A 22,440-nucleotide genomic window follows, 5' to 3' on the forward strand; every position below is an offset into this window, starting at 1 on the left:
GCGTAAAAAAAAAAGAAAAGAAGAAAGACGATGAAAAGAAATTGCAGCAAAGTCTGATAGAAAGAAATCGAAACGAAAAAACGAAGAGGAAAAGAAGAAAAACGACGGAAATATTAAACGACATAAATAAAGAATTGAAAAATAAGAAAGATGATGGAAAAAATCGCAGAAAAGAAAAAGAGAAAAGAAGAAAGACGAAATTGTCGAGGAAGACAAAATAACAGGAGAAAGACGAATCGCGAAGAAGAATAGAAAGATGGAAGGGCAAATGACTAACCTATGGGTTTTGTTACACGCCGTAAATAGTTTGTTACATTAAGTTCCTCATTAATTTATGTATATATTATCTGAAATGTCTAATTTAGTTTCTGTTTTTTTTTTAAGTTGTAATTTTTGTTGCTGTTGTTATTATTATTATTTATTCATTAATTACATCATAGAAGTATCTTAAAATATATAGATTGTATGACAATCGTATGTATGCCACGTGTACTTTCATCAAATTTTTCGTTGCATTTACAATATAAAAAAATATAATTTATTCACACGTAACATATTTATTAATTTATTAGCACGAAACACTTGCATTTGTACGAATGGAAATTAAAATTATGAATATTTGTGTATCAAATTTAGAATACAAATTTTAAAAAAAAATTACAAGAATATAAATTTAAAAAGAAAATTCATAATCCTTCTCACATAGTCCTCTGTCCACAAAAGATTATCATAACCTCTTGCAATCCTTGGACGTAATTTCTCTTAAACAAATATTATCATAATACTTTCTCGCATATTTTTTTCCTTTCCTTTTACCAAATGGCCCTAAGTTTTTTTAATACAACCTCTTGATGTTAATAAATAATTTGACAGTTTGACAGCTCTAATCTATGTTGAGAGTTGAAGTTGGAGAGTAGGGTGATCGATCCGATCCAATCCAATCACAAAAATGCAATGGGTTTACACAAATTATAGTGCGCAACACAATGGTTCTAAGTTTCAAAGTGCAATTTGATCATTTATAAAACTAATCACCAAACCCAAATGTTCGATTTTGGAATTTATGGCCATTTGGGCTGTTGGGTCCTTCGGATTCTTCTTCTGCTGCAAACCCCTTTCGGACGCCGCTCGCCGTCGCCGTTTTCTTCGTCGGTCTCCACCTTATGGATTGCCACTTTACTCGGATGCCATACATTCACATGTAACTCACTCTCCATTCTTCTACATTTTCAAGTTCGCCGGAAATTTTCTTCTTATGGGTTCGACGAAACTTTGAATTTCTTTTTTTCTTTGCTTTCCTATCTGATTCTAGCTCCCATCATAATTTTCTCCCATTAACATCTCTGTTTTAGCTTGCAAGGAAGTGGCCATGAATGCTCTGGCTTCAGCTGCGTTCTTTCTGTTTTAGAAGAAGTAGGGGTCCGTATTGTGAAGGGATAGGGAAGGAAGTTGAAGGGCAATGGGACTTAATTATTAATATAAATTATTAATATACATTCCTGCATTTAAGACCTTGTTATCTTCTTCGTTGCTACTAGTGTACTTCAACCATTATGGATAATTCCCGCTCTGGAGGATAACAAATGCGAGGGTAGGGCCGAAAGGGTAGGGTGTGAACTCCAATCACGATAGAAGAAGTAGATGTTTTAACCGCTTAGCTATGCCCATGTTAAGATTTTGTTTTGTTTTTGGCTTATATTCACGGGAAATATGTGAATACAGCAAATGTTCGTTTTTCTGGCGGGTCGGATTAATAGAAAACATGAATTTGAGCTAGGCTTTAGGCATTGTTTTGGTTGGATACAATGAAGGAAGTTAGTCATTTCATTTTGGAATGCAGCCACCAATATCGGTTGGATTATGTTCCTCATTTTGGAGTTGAAACAGATAACTTTTCACACTATTGTTTTGACACTCATCAGTGATGGCATGTACATCTAAGCAATAACCAAAAGATTGGAGCAATAATGAAACCCTTTTTGTACATTGTTTTTCATCGATTATTTTATAGCATTAATATTTACTAGTCAGATAGAAGCAAAGGGTCAAAAGAGAAAACATAAGATGTTTCTACTCTTCGTTGCAAGACATTTATTTCATTGCATTTCTGAATGTATTACAGGAGATTATTAGGTACAACATTTACAGTTAAGCTTGCCCCGAATCCTGCCCTCTGGAAGATTTCTTATTACCCAGTAGCCAATATCAATTTTCCATCTAATGCTACGCCAATTAATCATCAGATGTCTATAATAAGGAGTGATTCACTATTTTCTCCTTTCAATGTCTTCAACAGAACGAGTTCTTCACAAGCCTTCCTGTTTATGGTTGATGAGGGTAGAAATTCCCACTTTGGTGAGTGCTACAAGTCTAAATGTTCCTCATGTTCTATTGAGAAGCAGGTTTTGAGCAACAAAGATGATTCCCCAGAAAATCTTGAGACTGAAAATGACAACGAATGGCAAAGACGAAAAAAGATAGGACTTGCAAATAAAGGGCGAGTGCCATGGAACAAGGGCAAGAAACACAACCTGGGTAAGAACATTTAGTAGGAAGGAGTGGTGAATTTTAAGGCTAAGGTTACACTCGGTGGCATTTGGGATTTTAACCTATAATTATCTGCAGAAACTCGTAAACGAATCAAGCAGAGAACAATTGAAGCCTTGAGAGACCCTGAGGTGAGGTTCTGCCAACTTATGTTTATCTGTACTTTCTTGATGCTGTTGAACTGAATTTAGGCTTTCTGCACATTGTCGATTCCTGTCTCACTCCAAACATCCTACTACTTGTTGCCATACATAGCTTTCTTCTCACTGCTAGTCGTTTCCCTCTAATATCACTTTAAAAGGAAAATAAGCATTGAAAGATGATGGAAAAGGAAGGCATGTTTTGCACGTTCAGTGTGGATAGTTTGACTTTTAGATCAACTCACCAATCAGATTCCCTAATCTAAAGTTCTCAACTTTTTCATTTTTCCTTGAATATTGCAGGTGAGAAGGAAGATGTCCGAATATCCCCGCACTCACAGGTTTCATCTTATTCTTTCACACTTATATTTCTTAATTCTGAAATGAATTTGAAAAATGCTTTGTTTAACCATAAATTTGGAAGATGCCATATAGTCGGTTGTATTTACATGTTATGATCATGTTTTCAGAGTAATGATGGAAATGGGTACTAGGAGGGTAGAGTAGCTGGACAACAAATTATGAGGATATATATGAGGTGGTTGATTTGTTGTTTTAGTATGTTAGAAGTTTGAACCGAAGGTGAACTCTAGAGGAAAAAGTGGATGGAATCACGAGGGAAACTACTGCCTGGGCATTAAATGATTAGTAGAAAATAAATGCAAAAAAAAAGTTCAAGGATTCGAACATAAGGTTTGGAAGTTTAGATAAACAACATAAATTGGTCACATAGTAGGTGCTTGTACGTGGAAGATTGCTGGCTTTCCTTATGCATAACAGAAGAACTAAAACCACATGATTTTAGACTTTGTTAAATATTTATATTAAAAGCAAAAGTTTCTTGCAGCATTTTCATTTTAATAAAACCGCTAACTTCTTTCTATAGAATTAATAAGAAGTCTAATGTAAGTCTAAATTGTAAACCTACAATCTACACTCAAGATCTCTTATAATACAGAAGAGGGGGGAAATCCCGTTTTAGGATCTCCCCTGAAATCATAAATGTCTTATCTTTGATTAAGTTGTAACCATCCTGGCCTATAGTTCAATAAAGCTGTGGGAAAAGAATGCTCGACTCTTGTAGTCCTATAATTGATGTTATTGGTTCCAAAATCTAAACATTTTGCACTTTACCCTGTGCCAATAAAAAATTAAAAATCTCTCTGTGTTTGAATATTCACCAAAACTTTATTTTGTTCTTGAATCCTGGAAGCAAGTTCTTGTTGACGAAAATTTATTAGTTTAAGAGAGTTTCTTCATCTTCAAGTGGAACTGTTCGGCTTGATGAGGCAAATCTCATCTTTTCATAAGGTATTGACGTGCTAGGCAGTTGAATCATCCATTATTCTATTTGCAGTGATCAGGTCAAGGTTAAAATTAGCTCTTCACTCAGACGTGTTTGGGGAAAGAGACTATTGAAGAAGAGATTAAATGAGACATTCTTTCTATCGTGGATGGAAAGCATTGCTGTTGCTGCAAAGAAAGGAGGGAAGGAAGAACAAGAACTCGACTGGGACAGCTACGACAAGATAAAACAAGAAACACTTCACCAAGAGCTTCAACGGGTTGCAGAGAAGGAAAAATTAAAAGCGATGAGAGCAGAGAATGCAAAAATGAGAGAAGTCCAAAGGAGGGTTCGTAAGAAAGAAAAAGGGGATGACAATGCCAAAACAAAGAAGTTGAAAATGTGTTCCAGAAGAAGAGATGCGGGGAAAAGAAAGGGAAAAGAAGAAGATGACAACTTGAGAAAGATGAAGAAATCGACTACCATTGAAAGATCAAAGCTTAAGCAGAGATTGAAAAAGGTAAACATCAGGGAGGTTCTGTTGATTTACTCAAATAGTTTGATCGAAATTGTTGTTCCTTGAGTAGAAATGTAAAACTTGTGATTCCTCATTTCCACTAGATGAATCAAAATGCTAGCAAGCATGCCATGAACTGATCTATAATGAAAGTCCACCTATGATAACAACTTGGAAATGTAAATCTTTCGGTCAGCTTTCTTCTTTTTAATTTGCCAGTGCTCTGAAATGTAAAATGAACTATCAATACAAATGCAGCTTTATGATATCAAGGATCTTATCATGCTTTTATGTCTTCTTATGTTCATGTTATCCTCTTTCGCTTGTCTTTGAATATAGATTCGCAAAAAGATTTCCATAAATGGTGCAGTCACTACTCAAGGAAGTATAGCATCAGTGGCACCGCAAAACACATCCTGGGAAACACTGGATCTGGATCTTATAAAGAAAGGTCAAATGAGAAAAGAAGCATCACTGGCAGATCAAATTCAAGTTGCTAAGAATAGAAAAGCTGAATCTACAGCCTGCAAAGTTCTTATAGCAGCCTCTACTTTGGCATTCCAGTGCACCGGGGTTGCGGAAAGATAACCTTCAACTGTTCTTTACTGCTTGCAAGAAGAGCAACTATCTGGTGTCTGAAGGCGCCTTTTCCTCCCATTCCAGGTGATTTTCATTTTATCAATAACTTATGTATTTATATGTTATTGATATTTCTTAAAAGGTGCGAAAGACTTCTCTTACTCTCAATGTCGAAATTCCATTGGGAGTTAAAAAGGGTTTTGCATTTTGTTCAACATGATAGTAATTCTTCTACTGCATAACGCACACACAACGATGCTTATGTATGTATCTTTTACTTGTCTGCAGATTCTTGGAACATTTAGATCCATTAGAGTTATACGAAGATCGTTCGATTCTACACAAGTAAAAAGGTTAAAACTCAGGAGTGTTGAAATACTTGAAGAAAAGGCAGTGACAACAACTGACGAAAACTTTTACAATCTGTATTAGCAAAAGCTCAATGTCCATGGCAGCAGAAAGAAAAATTGACTTTGCCCTTTTTCCCCTCAACTTTTGCAATTGAATTATAGAAAAGAAAAGTTAACAATGGAAAGCATTTGACATGAGGTTTTTTTTTTAGTATTTAAGGCATCAACCCTCAATCAAGAGAATAGTGGTTCAATCAAATCATTGTGCAAAAGAATATAGCTTTAGCATAAATTATAAGTTTGCATCTTTCAGCATCCCCACTGAGAATCTTTCTCTTGCTTCCCTAAGATTTAGAAGTTAGAACAGTGCCCAAAATATTAACTTTGCTTCAAGGTAAAAAGCCAACTACCATTCTCCCTATTACAAAGCTCCAAATGAATTACATCAGTCAAATAGACTACTAATTCTAATGATAATCTGATTAACAAAATACCAAAATTTGAAGTTTCTATTATTTTCTTACACTTCAAATTTAATTATTAACAACAATCGCAATCCCCATTTTAACCAAAAAGAAAATCTCCAAATGTATTTTTCCCGATTTTTCTTTTCAAAAAATCAACAGTAAAACGTGAAGTGCATTTTTAAAAAACAAAAAAATAGACACATCATTAAAATATCAACCGTAAAAGAGACATTATGAATTAATTACATCATCACATGAATATTTTAAACTATACTTGCATTTAGAATACCCAACAGGTTTTAAGCATATGCCTACTCAAAAAAGCAAAACTAAACTCGACCGTTTGTAGCACAAGAACGAATACTCGGCGGCCAGCGACAAGTAGAATTTGAGGTTTGAACCAAGCAGCAACTATATCCAAAAAATTAATGAATTATGCAAGTTTGAGACTTCCCAGACCAGTTGGCGACTATTCTAGTCGATTGTTATGCACATAATTAGACCATCCACCAGCGTTAGGTTGCATCCCTCCATAGTTGTTCTGTGCAGGCGGCCTGCTGAAGTTTGGCTGTGGTGCACTCCAATAGTTGTTTGGCGGCCCCGCAGAGTAGTGTGGTGGTGCTCCCCCAGGGTTTGATGGTGGCGGTGGTCCGTTGAAGTTGTTTTGCGTTGGTGGTCCATTGATATTATTCAGTGCTGGTGGTGATCCGTTAAAGTTGTTCGGTGGTGGAGGCGGTGGTCTGTTAAAGTTGTTCAGTGCTGGTGGTTCGTTAAAGTTGTTCGGTGGCGGAGGCGGTGGTCCGTTAAAGTTGTTCGGTGGCGGTGGTGGTGGTCCGTTAAAGTTGTTCGGTGGCGGTGGTGGTGGGCCGTTAAAGTTGTGAGGTGGTGGAGGCGGTGGTCCGTTAAAGTTGTTCAGTGGCGGTGGCGGTGGGCCATTAAAGTTGTGAGGTGGTGGAGGCGGTGGTCCGTTAAAGTTGTGCGGTGGTGGCGGCGGCGGCAGTGATCTATTAAAATTGTTCGGATATCCTCCCGGATAGTTGCCTTGGGGCATTCCAGCATGGTTGTGAGGGGGCATGCCAGGACTAAAGTTGTTGGGAGGCATACTACTTGGAGCTGGTGGACTCAATTTTGGTCCAGTAGGTTGACTCGCCGAAACATTATTTGGAAATTCTCTATTCTGCATGTTTTCCCTCCTCCTCTCAAAGTTTCTTGACCTATCGAAATTGCGCCTACCATTAACATCAGGGCGCCTAATTTTAGCATTGTTTCTAATCCATTCTTCGTGGTACTTTGGGTCATACGGAACAGCTTGTCCGTTTATAAAAGGCTCCCCTACCAAAGGGAAAGAATAAATAGAAAGTCAGATAACAGTTCTGTACAACTCCAAATAAGGCAAAATATAGTTGTAGCCTTAAGTGCACCAGCACAACACTATTTAATGAATTCTCCAGCAAGCAAGAGAGACACTACAACAAAAAGATACTGGCTTTCAAATTGACCCTTAATTGTTAGCGAGAAATACGGGCTTTATAATTTAGTTTGTCTGGTGTAATGAAAATAAGCTTCGAGAGTAGACCTTTCATTGAAATGCCTCCTATATTGACAGTCTGCACAAGAGTGCATTACAATCTCAGATAAATTTTTTAACTTTCTATCATCTTAAGAATGTGACCTGAATGAGTCAGGATCCTCAACCATCATACAATGCAAGAGCTTCAACTTTTCAAGCAAGATTCTGTCCCCTCTATAGTCTACATTTTTGTAAAGAGAAAAGCTACTTACTATCTTAGAATGGCATATTTCAAACTTCTTTTCTAAGAAAAAGATACAATGAACAAAACATATGATTATAATGAAAATTTGAACTTCTAGTAGCTTTAAATTGAAATAAAATCTTCTTCAAAACGACTGACCTCTTTTTAGGAGTAAAAAGTGAGGATGTGATAGAAACAATAAAATTAGACACTGAAAGAGATAAAATGATTATTTGCGTACATATTTAGATCAGGAATTACCTCCGTAATCTTTATTCTTGACGTCCAAGTATGAATCAGGTAAGACCCAACGAACCTTGGGCAGCTCTGAGAGGAAAAGTTACAGCTTGATATAATCAATACAAAATAAAGACATATCCAAGAAACAGAACACAAAAAAGAAAAAAGACAAAAAAGTGTACCTTTGATTTTGTAAGAAAGTTCTTCAGAAACAAGGCACCCAAATGCAAAATAGCATCTGGTTGAAACAGAGTATATCTTCATCCTAGCTTCTTCCTCACTTAAACAATAAGAAATAAAATAGGAAAATACAGTAAAAATCAAAGACCCGAATGACTGCAAATACCATTTGTCGAAGACTGATAAACTTCATAATTATCCTTTAGAGAAGGAACAGATAGAGAAAATAGTACATGTCAGAAATCTCAAATTCCACCTCTCGTAAAAAATTCAGTGCATAGGTATAGACAGTCGATAACGACAATGAATTCTTAAAGAATTGAATATGGACGTTATTACAAACAAACGGTTCCACCAATTATCTCACAGACTCCGAGAGCTCATTTACGTTTAAATAAGAAATATACTTTAATATATTTTATTCGCGTGAGAAATATCTCAAACATTGGAAAAACAAACAAAGAAAATTCACCTGGGGAAATTTTTCCGTAGATGACACACAAAAAAATCATGATTCTGCTTAAATGTCAAATTATGATCGCTAGAATACCAAAAGAGACGCGAATGAATGCAATCATCAGATTCAGGGTAGTCCAACATTGGGAGGAAAGAGAGAGAGAGAGAGAGAGAGAGAGAGAGAGAGAGAGAGAGAGATATTCAATACTATCTACGAAAATGATAATTCACCTTCCGACAACCATGGCAAGCGTTTTGATATAGGTGTCGATAATCTCATCCCTCGTGAGTTGATCATCTGGCTTCTCCATGACAACGAGCCAGTGTTCAAAATCACAGCCATCAAGCAATATGGTCTCCTTGGGTGGGCGACTAGACGAGTTAGGATTGGGATCTTTGATAGACGAAGAAGTGGAACGGGTAGAGAAGACTCTCACGCTCGGAGCCGCAGAGTGACAGAGGAAATCAGCGGCGAGTATAGCAGCGAGGGGACGGAGGCGGCGGAGAAGGGAGGAAGAGGAGTGAGAAGAGACGGAGATGGTGGCTCCAGTGGCAGTGAGAAAGGAACGAGAAAACAAAGACAAGGTTTTAGGAAGAGAGCAAGAGAAGCGCTGAGTCGCCATGGGAGAAGGTTGAAACAAAAAAGACAAGGAAGGGTTTTGGCAGGGTTTAAGGGTTTGCTTTTGCTATATAATAATAATTTATTTATTTATTTATTTATTTGTTTTGAAAGGCTGCGGGATTTAGATTCTATTTTATATTTCAATTCATTCAATCAATATAATATATGTTTAGCAGTTTCTAAAAATTGTTTTCCAATTATGGAATTCAAATCCTACATTTTCATTCTATTTATAACTAAATTTTTATAACTTTGAAATTAAATCCATTATTCAAAAAAATTAAATTATATATTATCTCATTATATAATAAATTAGGTTAATTACTAATCTCATATTTTTGTTCCAGTTAGTCCATATGAATGAGATATTTTAGGCTAAACTATATAAAATTTCCTTCGTCATCGCACTTTCTAACAAAACTACCTTAAAGTTTCAATAATAGTTTAAATACACTTTTATCCCTAGTTTTGTATATATAAAATATACCCTTCACTATTAAAAAGTTCAAAAATATCTTTAAAATATGATAGTATGATAGTATTAATCTAACTTTTAAAATTCAAGAATATTTGAAATGAGTATTAACGGTTTGTGTTCATATACTGACAACAATAGTATTTTTAAATTTTTTGTAAGTTCAAGTGTATTTTTGAAACAAAATACTAGGTTTCCATCCCTTACTAACAAAGATACTTTTGAACTGTTTTCTTAAGTTTAAAACATTTGTTTACACAAAGTGTAAGGATTTTTGTATAATTTAGTTTTATATATAGCAAAATTGCATTAGACAAAAAAACTTAGAAAAAAAACAACACATAGCATTTATTTTTAGTATATTACGAATATGACAAATATGACAAGTAATTAATGATATCAAACGACTGTTAGAGGATTAATGAAAGACTATTAGAGAGTTATTCGTTTTTAAATTTATACTTTTGTAATTTAGAAAATGCAGTGGCATCAACCTTATTATCATAAATTCTTTTGCTATTTTTGCAAGCTTTCCTTTTATATATATAAATAAATAAATAAAGATCTCGTTACTTATTCCTATATATTACGGAAATTCTAAAAAAAAAGATTACAAAATGGAAAATCATCTATAAGAAGATACAAAATTAGTGTTTTTCCTTGCAGAATTCTATTTTCCAATCAGATTTGGAAAAATATGTAAATTTGATTTTTGTTGCACAATATTTTATAAATATCCTAAATTTTAAACGATTTTATTGTGAGTTTTGAACCATTTTAACTTTTTCACTATCATTTTAAAATTATTAAATAATTTTATAATTTTTTACTTTATTTTGGTATCAAAGCCTTCGATAAAAGTTTAATTTCTTTTCAATTCGTTTTCAAATTTCATTTTCAGAGGAGAAGAGTTTGATAATTTTAATTCTCATCAATAAATCTTATTCTTCAAATTTTGTTGAATTCAAGAGATTCAATTTCGAAGATCCAAATTCTACGTCCGCTTGTACGTTCGTGTCTAAGTTTGTGGTCCCGACAGTAAGACACAAGGAAGTGCGGTGAGACCGTTGATCAGCAATAATTCATCTTAGTACATACAGGTATAAATTCTTGATCCAAGAAATTTTATTTCTAGATTTAATAAAATTTTGAAAAATAAATTTTAAAGTATGAAAATTTAAAATTTTCAAATGTCTAATTTCCTAGAAGAAAGTCTAAATCTTTTTCAAAATATCTTATAGTGAAAGTGATGCGACAAATAAATTAATTCCTATTGCAAAAATAGAAAATGATTTTCTTAATTGGGGAATTCCCAAACTTGATTCAAAAACAATTTATTTCCAAAATTCTTTCAATTTCAAAGAAAATCTCTGTGTAAAAATTGTTGAAAAAAAAAAGTTTATGGAAAAATTGATTCCATACAATTATTTCTAAGAAATAATATTGACAAACATCAAAAAGAATTTTCATTTCTTCATATAGGATCCGTCCAAGTAGCTTTAATTCCAATGTTTAGATCTGGACTGGACGCACAAGTCTTAGCAATTTTAAGGTGATAAACGTCACAAAGATTTTTCAAATTTTTTTGTTAGGAATAACTAAATCAAATTTGGTTAATGACTCTGTCTATTTTAATTGTTTTCCAAATTTCATGGTGCCTCTTGATGATCCACACATTCTCAAAACGTTGAGCCTAAATATTACTGGCTAATGATTAAATTTTGAAGGAGTAAAAAAATTAACCATTTGTTTACAAAGTCACCTATAAAGTTTTGACTACTACCGTGCATCCAAAAGCTTTATTGTCTTCAACTAAGGGAAAAACTACGTTAATAGAAACAAATCTCAATAAATCATCTGTTAGTGTTCCAAAACTCTTTTCTTGGGACGAAGTTACGAAAAATTCCGTTGGGTTTTAGACAATGCTTTTATCCCTCAAAAGAAAGAAAAAGAAGTTTCTCACATCATTTAGCATCCTAATGGGAAAGTAAAATAAATTTGAAAACGAATCACCTAATTTCCTTATTGTTAAAGAAAATATGAGTTATACAGATTTCATGAGTTCAAGACCAAGTATATCTAGTATTAGAAGTGAGTCGATTCCTAATCTAAAAATTAAATTTGTTAAAATAAATCAAGGAATATCGAATATTATTTATGAAGAAAATCTTCCAAATTCCCCAACCCAAACAGAAATGGGTACTAGTTCTTAATCAAATGTAATTATTTCAAAGTCAAAGTTTGAGCTTGACAAAGAATCCCTCCAAAAAGAATTTATGTCTAAAGAAAACCATATTGAAAGAATTTCTTTTTTCAAAAACTACTCTAAAATAGAAAGGAAGCTTATCAAAGAAGAGTATTTCAAAACCCTTGAAATACTTCAAGAACATATTGCATTTTTTAGATGGTTTAACCAAAGAAAAGAGTTTGACCATCTTTGTACGACCAAAGAAAAAGAATCATGGAAAACTCAAAGAGGAGAAATCAAAGTTGATTTTCCACCAATGGAAGATGTTGAGTTCAAAAGTTTTTATAACGAAAATGTTATAGCAAAACCCTTTCAAATTATCAAAGAATCCGAAGAGCATAGGGCTCCTACAAATAAGGAAATAAAAAGTATCCAAGTTCAAAACAATTATTCTAACAGAATGCTTTCTTTAATTGCAAACCAAGTTTTTAAATTAGAAGAACTTATCAATCCTCCTTCTCCAGAAGAAATCCTAGTCTCTTCCAACCCTTAGAAAAGGTTAAAATAAAAACTCAGAAACAAAAACTTCTAGATTTTCTAGATGAGATTAACAAACACCTAGATAACTTCAAGGACGAAAGTTTGATCAATGTCATTAATGAAGAAGATGCAACCCAATTCATGGAAGATTTTGAAAATCTCTCAATCAATGAAGAAGAAAAATAAATCAATAAGATAAATTTTGGAAGGTATATTAACAAAAGAGATCAAATTAATTTCTATCATCGACCTTCATTTCCAGGAGAAACAAAGACATATATTCAATAAATGCAAAGTTCAATGGAGAATCCATATATGTTTGGAACCTTGATGGAACTCCATAATTTCAAATCTATGACATATTAAATAATATGTTAACTTGTGTCATAGCCTATGAATCTAACGGTCATTCAAATAGATAAGTTGTCATGCTTCTAATTAATGGATTTAGTTGAAGTCTCAAATTGTGGTGGGATTATGCCCTAACCACTAAAGAAAAAGAAGCAATAAAAAGACATAAGACAAAGGTTAGAAGAACAATTAAAGTTGAAGAAGGAACTTCAGCAACTCAAGAAGTGGAAGAAGAAGTAGAGAACGCTGTAGAAACTCTTCTCTACGCAATTAACCTACATTTCGATCTAGGAAGTGATACTGATGTAGAAAATTAAAGGACAATAATAAAAAATCTAAAATGCTCCTCTATGGAAAATTTTAGATGGTATAAGGATATATTCTTATTAAGAATTTATATTTTCAAGGATTGCAATGCTAGACATTAGAAAGAAATGTTCACTGATGGACTTCCTAGCTTTATGAGAGAACCTTACTTATGCTCAAATTAACCTCTAAAATTATAGAGTGTGGTTTAGACATCTACAACGAGATAAAGATTCAAACCAAAGTTCAAAAACATTCAAATCTTTATAAGAAAGAAATGAAGACTTTTTGTTCTCAATATGGATATAAGAAAGTCAAAGAACCATGAAGTTCGTCCAAAAAACTATAATATGAAACCCACGTATTATAGAAAATCTCGAAGGTATAGCAAACCTCATACCCCACGAGGTATAAAAAATATTCAAATTACAAGAAACCCGCTGAAAAACAACAAAAGGAAACTCAAAAAAGAGGAAAATCAAATAAAAAGGTTTTTTTTTGCTACAAATGCAGAAAATAAGAACATTATGCCAACAAGTATCCACAAAGAGGTATCCATGAGATAAATGAAGAAGAATATTCTTCAAATTCATCCTATATTTTTTTAGTTTAATTTGCGGGAAATTGCAAATGAAACTGATTCAAAAGTTTCAAGCCAATCTTCCTCAGATGAAGGGCTAAAAGCATGCGGCAATAAATGTTTTAACTTCCGAATTATTATTTCAAACTATTAACCATTTCCAAAAAGAAAACAATTTCTGAAAAAAAGTCTTTCTGAAATTTTAAAAACTCCAAAAGAAGAAACATTGATTTCTATTGATGATTTAAATTTTAAAATCAATTGCTTAGAAAGAGTATTTTCTCAACATAAGTATGAAATTTTAAAAATTAAAAAAGAAATTTCTCAAATGAAACAAAATGATAATTTAAGAGATTTGGATTTAGGAAAATATTTTTAAGTAATTTAAATCATGAAATTAATTTTATTTCAAGAATAAGTTTTCAAAAATGATATTGTTTAATTACACTAAAAATAGAAGATTTCAAAATTACTTTAAAAGCACTAATTGACTAAGGTGTTGTTTAAAATTGTATTCATTAAGATTTAATTCCTACAAAATATTTTGAAAAAACGAGAGAGGTTCTTACTGGAACAAATGGAAAAAGATTAAATATCAAATTTAAACTTTCAAAAGTACATGTTTGGAATAAAGAACATTGTTTCAAAACATCTATTAGATATACATCTAACAAGTCCTTCAAAAAGTCTATGGTCATGTGCCGCCTTTTATGTCAACAACATCGTCGAAAAGGAGCGTGCAGTTCCAAGGTTAGTAATCAACTACAAACCTTTAAACAAAGTTTTGAAATGGATTAGATATCATATTCCCAATAAACAAGATTTACTAAAAAAAAATTCAAATGCAAAAGTATTTTCAAAATTTGATATGAAATCAGGATTTTGGCAAATTCAAATTTCTGAAAAAAGATAAATATAAAACTGCTTTTAATGTTTTGTCTGGACAATACGAATAGAACGTAATGCCTTTTGGGCTAAAAAATGCCCCATCAGAATTTCAAAAAATTATGAGTGATATTTTTAATAATTTTCAAGATTTTATAATTGTTTATATTGATGATGTTTTGGTTTTTTCTCCAAGCATAGAAAAACATTTTAAACATATCAATATTTTTATAGATATTATAAAAAGAAATGGTTTGGCAGTTTCTCTACCAAAAGTCAAATTATTTGAAACAAAAATAAGATTTTTGGGTTTTGAAATCCACTTAGTAAAAATTAAGCCTACTTAGAGATCAATTGAGTTTGCTTTAAATTTTCCTGACCAAGTCCTAGAAATAACCTAACTTCAAAGGTTTTTGGGTGGTTTAAATTATGTATCTGATTTTATCCAAAATCTCAAGCCCATTTGTAAACCACTATACGAAAGGTTAAAGAAAAAGACAAAATCATGGTCAGATAAATACACCCAAACTATTCAGAAAATTAAGTCTTTAGTCAAATCAATCCCTTGCCTCAGTTTAATTAATTCAAAAGCAAATTTTATCGTTGAAACTGATGCATTTGATATCGGATATGGAGGAATCCTAAAACAGTGTGTAGATAAGACTGAATCAATAATCTGATTCTATTAAGAAATTTGGAATGACACACAAAAAATTACTCAACAGTAAAAAAAGAAATTACTGGCAATAGTTCTTTGTATTCAAAAATTCAAAGGAGAGTTGATTAATAAAAAATTCATTATCAAAATTGATTCTAGAGCCTCAAAATTTGTGTTAGGAAAAGATGTAAAAATTATTGTTTCAAAACAAATCTTTGCTAGATAGTAAGCCATACTGTCTTGCTTTGATTTTGAAGTTACGCCTACAAAGAACAAAACCCTTTAGCCAATTATTTATCAAGGGAGTTTCTAACTCCAAAACTTTCTCTCCTTTCTAAAAACTCTCTCTCGAAAGAAAAATGAGTTTGGAAAAAGGAAGTGATAGAGGAAGAACAAATTCTATCTGTTCAAAGGGCAATCATCCATCTTCTTCTTCTTCTAATTCTGCACCTTTACCTATGAGTGTAGATCAATATACAATGGATTTAGGGTTTACCACGTTAACCCAATCCAAATCAAGATCGTCCGGCATATGGATTGGATCTCTCACGGAGTCATCACTCCACCTAGGCCTTCGGCCAATCTCATCCGTTCTTCTGGCATATTCGTTCAAATGAGGCCTCTTGCCTCTCTTTCATCCAATAGGGAGTCTTCTACTCCTTCTACAACTTATTCTCAGACTGTCACCCCTGATAAATGGTTTGTGTCAAGACCCGAGATCAAATTTTATTTTTAAGAACCTATCGTTGTATATGATCATATCATAGAACTCGAATATCAAAGTCTCACTTTAGAAGAGATAGTTTCAAAAATCTTTCCTGAGGACTTTAATTTTGTTTTAGAAGACCTCATAAAAACAAGAAAATTCTATGAGTTTATTCTAGTAGACACTACGTCTACTACGTCTGTAGAAATAACTCATGTTCCAGACAAAAACGATCATTCAAAAATTCCTTATTCAAAATTTAAAATTTTCAAAGCAATTAATCCAATTCATTGGAATCAAGGAATTTTTTACAGAAAAATCCCTTTCAAAATCTTTCGTTCCTCAATCCTACTCCTACCAAAATTACATCAAAGCTTGGTATAGAGTATTTTGGTTTTCAAATAGGAACCACTCATGGTTTATTTTCTTTGTCAAAACGCCTACAAAATTATTTTTTCCTTATGGTTTATTCAATGGTGGACTAATTTTGGTCTTACATACGATATTCTACCAACTCCAATTCAAGAATCATATTTTTATTTCTCAAGAACAATTCAAAAGAATTCATTTCATAATTAATGAGATTCTACCTTTACTTTCAAATTCCATGAATATTTTGTTGGAGCTATAACACAGCATCATATCCTCAATACAAGATATTGTTAAAAAATCTCAAAATCAAATGGTGGAAAAAATACAATTTTCAACATGCCACCATCAAACACATAAAGGAATGGTTCGCAGATAACGGATATCTACAAGATATTGATCAAAGGAAGAACATCGAGTTCTTAAACGACAAATCAAAACTTCTTGCAGCACTCGCTCAAGCCACAACTGATGCAGATTTCTAGAGATTATTATCAACAGTAGTAAATGCTTCTTCATCTTCAAAGTCAACATCTTCTTCCATACAAGAAGACGAAGAGCAAGCAGATCCGAAATACGATTTGGATGATCCATTTCTCAACTCACGACCTATATGAGCTCCAAATCCAAAAACCTATTTCAAAAGAAAAATAGGTTCAATATAGAGTCTTCTAAAAGAAGATTTCTATTCAAAATTAATATATTAGCTTATGTATATATGGAGAAAAAAAATCTAGTTTGTACATTCTCATCCCTAGTATAATTGATGAGTAAACTTTATAAAAATTCTAATTTACTCTATAAATATTGTTATGTTATCTAGAAATCCAGGAAAAAATTGAAGACAACAAGCGCCAATAAAACCAAGTCTAAGAGCTAAAATGAAATTATGTATTTCATGGAGTGTTCGAGTACGTTTGATGGTCCCGACCGTATGTCGCAATTGTGAAGCATGATGGTTCCATTGGTCAGTCAATAATTCGCCGTAGGGAATACGATTAATGGTATACATGATTTACTACTTGCAAGAAAGGACAACAAATATGAAAACAACTTTAATTTTTCCATGGATCAATGGCCGACAAATCTTTAATTTGACATATATCTTTCTACTTATTATAAAGCTAATAATAATGTTAATAATAAATAGGTTAGTTATTAAATATGTACAATAAGTAAAGTAATGTAATTATTAAGTTGTTTATGGTGGAAGAAATTTCCACATTTTAGTTTAGTACGAAGATGGACTCTTATCCATCATTTATTATTTTTCTACTTGTATAAGTGAATTTAGCTTTTAGGATTTTAAGATCAATGAAGAATCCTATCAGATAAGGGAGTCCTGTCTGATTCGATCTTATATTCTTTTTAAAATCTTATCGAATAAGGGGTCATGCCCTATCTGATTTGATATCTTTTAATTTTTTCTATCTCAATTGTGTTTGAAATCCAGGGTCTATAAATAGACTTCCAAGCTGTAATTCAAAGCACATCGCAAAATATTATTGAGCTCTAAAACACTAAGCTCTTAATATTTCGACTACTTCTTAATTGTAAATTATAGTATATGCCAGTGAAATTTTTCGATGAAGTTTTTTTATTAAGAAAATTTACGGTGAATGAAGTATATATGCCCAGGGGTGGATTTACTAAGAAGCTAGCGGGTATACGTGTCTCCCTCACATTATCGATTTTATATTTTAATATTAATTTTAAAGTGTCAGATTACAATATATATTATATAATGCTTTATTTAAACAAACATGGTTGTAGTGGTTGTGCCCCACTCTTACAATCTAGGTTTGAATCCTACATTCCCATAATATCTTGTATTAAGTATATATATGAAATTAATCCAAAGTGAATATAATATAATAAGTATATGTTTTAATATAAACATGAATAAAATATTTATAGCAATAGATTATCTATATTTTCGAAAATATGTAATATTTAAAATTAATGTGAGAGACAAATCAATCCATAAAAACAACGTAGGGGTATAAGAATAACCCGACAACCCAGACTACCTAACCCACATTATATGGGTTGGGTTGAAAATTTTCAAAATTTTTGGATCTCGGGTTTGGGGTTGAAAAATTCAGGTCAACCCAATATGAATTAATATATATGTATATGTGTATATATATATGTATATATATTATATTATTTTTTTAATAAAATATAAAGAATTAGGTTTTTTTTTTACAAATCAAGTGTGTTGTCTTCTCCTCACCCTCGTCTCCCTCCTCTGCGTGTGATACTTCTTCTTCTCCGATCTCTTCAAGTCCTCATCTCCTCGTCTGCGATTTCCTTCTTCTTCTTTGATTTCCTTCTTCTTCTCCGTTCTCCTTCTTCTTTGATCTCCTCATCTCCTCGTCTCCCTCCTCTATGCACGTCGTCCCTCTTGTTGTTTCGGGTTCTTTGCTGTTCGAACAATATGTGGAGAAGACAAAAAAAAAAAAAAAAAAAAAACCCGCCTATTCAACCCAACACATATTTTATGGGTTGAGTTGGATTGGAATCTTAATTTGGGTTATTCGGGTTGACAACCGATAATATGGGTTAGGTTAAGAATGTCTCCCAACCCAACTCAACCCGTTTATATCTCTAAATGAGATTTTGAGATATTGTGTAAAATCGACATTTGTGTAAAATCAAAGCAAAATTAGGTGTTTTCTTTGATTTATTCAAAAGATATCTCAAGTACATGTCACATATCCTAACAATATACTACAAATATATAAATAGACATCGCATATAAGGGTTTACATATATACTAAAATATAAATATAAATCACATTTATAATTCTGATGTGTTTTATAAGTTATCTGGTTTTTGTACTTATAAATTATATCCTAATTTGTCCTTTTTTCTCCTTTGTGATTCTTGCTTTCATTTCTTAGGTCAACAACTTTTGAATTTTTGAAAGAAAAAAAGAATTTCCCTCGTATCTATGTTATTATTATTATTCAAATATTTTTTTTGTTTTTTAAATAAAATAAAAAAAAAAAAAAAAAACTACACATACATTCATGTATATAAAGCCCAAAAAAAAAAAAGGTGATGTTGCAAGCCTGAAAAAGATGGGGCCAAAAGAGAATATCATTGCCAACTTCAAAACAAAGTTAACATTATAAACGATACACCATCTCATGAATATGATAAATTGTACATAAGACTTAAACAAATTTTAAACATATGCCGAGTCATAAAACAAAAATTAAACTCCGTTTGTAGCACCGAAACGAAAACTCAAGTGACCAGCCACCACAATTTGACTTACCTAACCGACTATTCTTCTTGATTTTTATGCACATTATTAGACCATCCACCACCATTAGCCTTTTTTTAACCTTTCATAGTTCTATGCCGGTCCCCGGCCAGAGTTTGAAGGTCCACCATAGTTGTTTGGCTGTTGTGCTCCCCAATAGTTGTTTGCCTGTGCCCCTCCAAAGTCGTGGGGTGGTGCTTCTCCAGGATTTGGTGATGCTGGCGCATAGTTGCGTTGTGATGGTTCGTTAAAGTTGTTCGGTGGTGGAGGTGGTGGACCATTGAAGTTGTACTGTGGAGGCGGTGGTCCGTTGAAGTTGTGTGGTGGCGGCGGTGGTCCATTGAAGTTGTGTGGTGGCGGCGGTGGTCCGTTGAAGTTGTGTGGTGGTCCATTGAAGTTGTGTGGTGGTGGTGGTGGCGGTCTGTTGAAGTTGTGCGGTGGTGGTGGTGGTCCGTTGAAGTTGTGTGGTGGTGGCGGTGGTGGTCTGTTAAAATTGTTTGGAGGTGGTGGTCCTCCCGGATAATTGCCTTGAGCATGGTTGTGAGGAGGCATGCCGGGACTAAAGTTGTTGGGAGGCATACTACTTGGAGCTGGTGCACTCATGTTTGGTCCAGTAGGTTGATTCGCTGAAGGATTTGGAAATTCTCTATTTTGCATGTTTTCCCTCCTCCTCTCAAAGTTTCTCGACCTATCAGCATTGCGGGGCCTATCATTGCGCTTATTCCTCTCGTTTGCTCTAGCATTGTTTCTAATCCATTCCTCGTGGTACTTTGGGTCATACGGAACAGCTTGTCCATTTATAAAAGGCTCCCCTGCCAAAAGGAAAAACATACACAGAAAACCAGATAACAGATTGTACGACGCCATAGTAAGGCAAAATAAAATAGCACCTCATAACAAGGCAAAATAGCCTTGATTAAGTGGACCAGCACAAAACATTTTTAATGAGTTCTCCCCCAACAAGAGAGACGCTACAACAAAAAAGATACTGGCTCCTAAATTGACCCCTAATTGTTTGCAAGAAATACGAGCTTTCCAATTTTGCTTGTCTGGAGTAATTGCAAGAAACTTTAGAGCTTTCATTGAAATGCCCCCATATTGACAGTCTGCTCAAGAGTGCATTACAATCTAAGACAATTTTTTTAGTTTTCTAACATATTAGAATGCGACCTGAATGGGTCAGGATCCTAAACTATTATACAAGAACTTCAACTTATCAAGCATCTAACATCCTATCCCCTCTATAGTCTTCATTTTTGTAAAGAGAAAAGCTACTTACTAACTTAGAATGGCATATTTTAACTTCTTTTCTGGGAACAATGTGCCATGTACAAAATCATATGATATAATAAAAAGTTTAATATCTAGCAGCTTTAACTTGAAATAAAACCTTCAATAGAACTAGTCTAGTTAACATTTTAGAATAAAAAAGTGTTTATTAATATGGAGTCGTTCTGCCTCCAGTGGAGGAGTGTTCATCTAGAACTAAAGGGTGGGGATGCGATAGAAACAGTAAAATTAGACACTGAAAGAGGTAAAATGAACACTTGCATACTTAATGAGGTCAGGAATTACCTCCATAATCTTTATTCTTAACGTCCAAATATGAATCAGGAAGGACCCAACGAACTTTAGGTAGCTCTGAGGAGAATTAGGTACAACTTCATATGATCAATACAAAATAAAAATATAAACAAGACAAACACCACGAAACAAAAGAAAACAAGACACAAAAAATATACCCTTGATTTTGTAAGAAAGCTCTTCAGAAACAAGGCACCCAAATGCAAAGTAGCATCTGGTTGAAACAGAGTATATCTTCATCCTAGCTTCTTCCTCACTGTAGCAATAAGAAACCAAATAGGAAAAAGCAGTAAAAATCAAGGACCCGAATGACTACAAATACCATTTATCGCAGATCGATAAACTTCATGATTATCCTTTAGAGAAGGAACGGATAGAGAAAATAGTACAAGTAAGAACCCTCGAATATATTTAAGTCGCATGAGAAATGTCTCAACCATTGGAGAAAAACTAAGAAATTTCACATGAGGAACTGTTTCCGTAGATAACACACCAAACCTAGTTTCTTCTCTGCATATTTTTCTTCAGCAGAAATTGAAAATAAAAGACTCATCATTTTGTTCTAAATATCAAAGAACAATCACTAAAATAACAAAAGAGACACGATTAAATTCAATAATCAGAAGGGTAGCCAAACGTGGGGGGGAAAGAGAGAGAGAGATTCAATACAATCGACGAAAACGAGAATTAACCTTCCGACAACCATGGCAAGCGTTTTGATATAGCTGTCGATAATCTCATCCCTCGTGAGTTGCTCATCTGGCTTCTCCATGACAACGAGCCAGTGTTCAAAATCACAGCCATCAAGCAAAATGGTCTCCTTGGGTGGGCGATTAGACCAGTTAGGATTCGGGTCATTGAGAGACGAAGAAGTGGCACGGGTAGAGAAGTCTCTCACGCTCGGAGCCGCAGAGTGACATCGAAAATCAGCGGCGAGAATAGCAGCGAGGGGACGGAGGCGGCGGAGAAGGGAGGAAGAGGAGTGAGAAGAGGCGGAAAGGGCGGCTCCGGTGGCAGTGAGAAAGGAACGAGAGAACGTAGAAGTCCAAATTAGGGTTTTGGGGAGAGAGCGAGAGAAGAGCTGAGTCGCCATGGGAGAAGGACGAAACAAAGCCTAGGGTTTTGATAGGGCTTATTCACTCCTTAAAAAGGAAGCTTGTTGCTTATTACTTATATACTGTTGAAATTCTAAATTCTTTTTTTTTTTCCTACAAATATTACAACATCGAAAATGTTCTTGGAGAAAATTCAAAATTAGATTCTGCTTGTAAAAATCACAAAAAATTTAAAAACGATAACCCTCTCTAGCTCTCATATAATTATATGATTATCATATTTATCATATTCTAAATTTTTCTAAATATTTTTATCCTTCGATACAATTTT

The 22,440-nt window shown here is 33.5% G+C and overlaps 3 protein-coding genes across 4 annotated transcripts; 1 reads left to right on the top strand and 2 right to left on the bottom strand.

The window, feature by feature from the left end:
- Nucleotides 1-880: 880 nt before the first annotated feature.
- Nucleotides 881-5,613, top strand: LOC103492929 (uncharacterized). Of its 2 annotated transcripts, none has more exons than XM_008453500.3 (7): nucleotides 881-1,201; nucleotides 2,297-2,535; nucleotides 2,626-2,678; nucleotides 2,991-3,028; nucleotides 4,045-4,492; nucleotides 4,829-5,152; nucleotides 5,357-5,613. In XM_008453500.3, the coding sequence occupies exons 1-6, from the start codon at nucleotides 1,164-1,166 to the stop codon at nucleotides 5,075-5,077; spliced, it is 1,065 nt and encodes a 354-aa protein (XP_008451722.2). In that variant the 5' UTR covers nucleotides 881-1,163; the 3' UTR covers nucleotides 5,078-5,152; nucleotides 5,357-5,613. The 2 variants fall into 2 exon arrangements, with proteins under 2 accessions (XP_008451722.2, XP_008451721.2); XM_008453499.3 differs by having other exon boundaries at nucleotides 888-1,201; nucleotides 2,123-2,535.
- A 477-nt stretch (nucleotides 5,614-6,090) lies between these two features.
- On the bottom strand, nucleotides 6,091-9,183 carry LOC103492930 (multiple organellar RNA editing factor 8, chloroplastic/mitochondrial-like). Its single transcript, XM_008453501.3, has 4 exons — nucleotides 8,747-9,183; nucleotides 8,062-8,159; nucleotides 7,901-7,966; nucleotides 6,091-7,217 (listed from the first exon to the last, which is right to left on the bottom strand). Exons 1-4 carry the CDS (start codon nucleotides 9,136-9,138, stop codon nucleotides 6,355-6,357), a joined length of 1,419 nt encoding a protein of 472 aa, XP_008451723.2. The 5' UTR covers nucleotides 9,139-9,183; the 3' UTR covers nucleotides 6,091-6,354.
- Nucleotides 9,184-19,283: 10,100 nt separating this feature from the next.
- On the bottom strand, nucleotides 19,284-22,208 carry LOC103492931 (multiple organellar RNA editing factor 8, chloroplastic/mitochondrial). The gene is made up of 4 exons (XM_008453502.3): nucleotides 21,747-22,208; nucleotides 21,213-21,310; nucleotides 21,046-21,111; nucleotides 19,284-20,282 (listed from the first exon to the last, which is right to left on the bottom strand). Exons 1-4 carry the CDS (start codon nucleotides 22,145-22,147, stop codon nucleotides 19,564-19,566), a joined length of 1,284 nt encoding a protein of 427 aa, XP_008451724.2. The 5' UTR covers nucleotides 22,148-22,208; the 3' UTR covers nucleotides 19,284-19,563.
- Between the last annotated feature and the right edge of the window lie 232 nt (nucleotides 22,209-22,440).

Source organism: Cucumis melo, chromosome 7, assembly GCF_025177605.1.
Source record: "Cucumis melo cultivar AY chromosome 7, USDA_Cmelo_AY_1.0, whole genome shotgun sequence".
NCBI lineage: Eukaryota > Viridiplantae > Streptophyta > Magnoliopsida > Cucurbitales > Cucurbitaceae > Cucumis > Cucumis melo.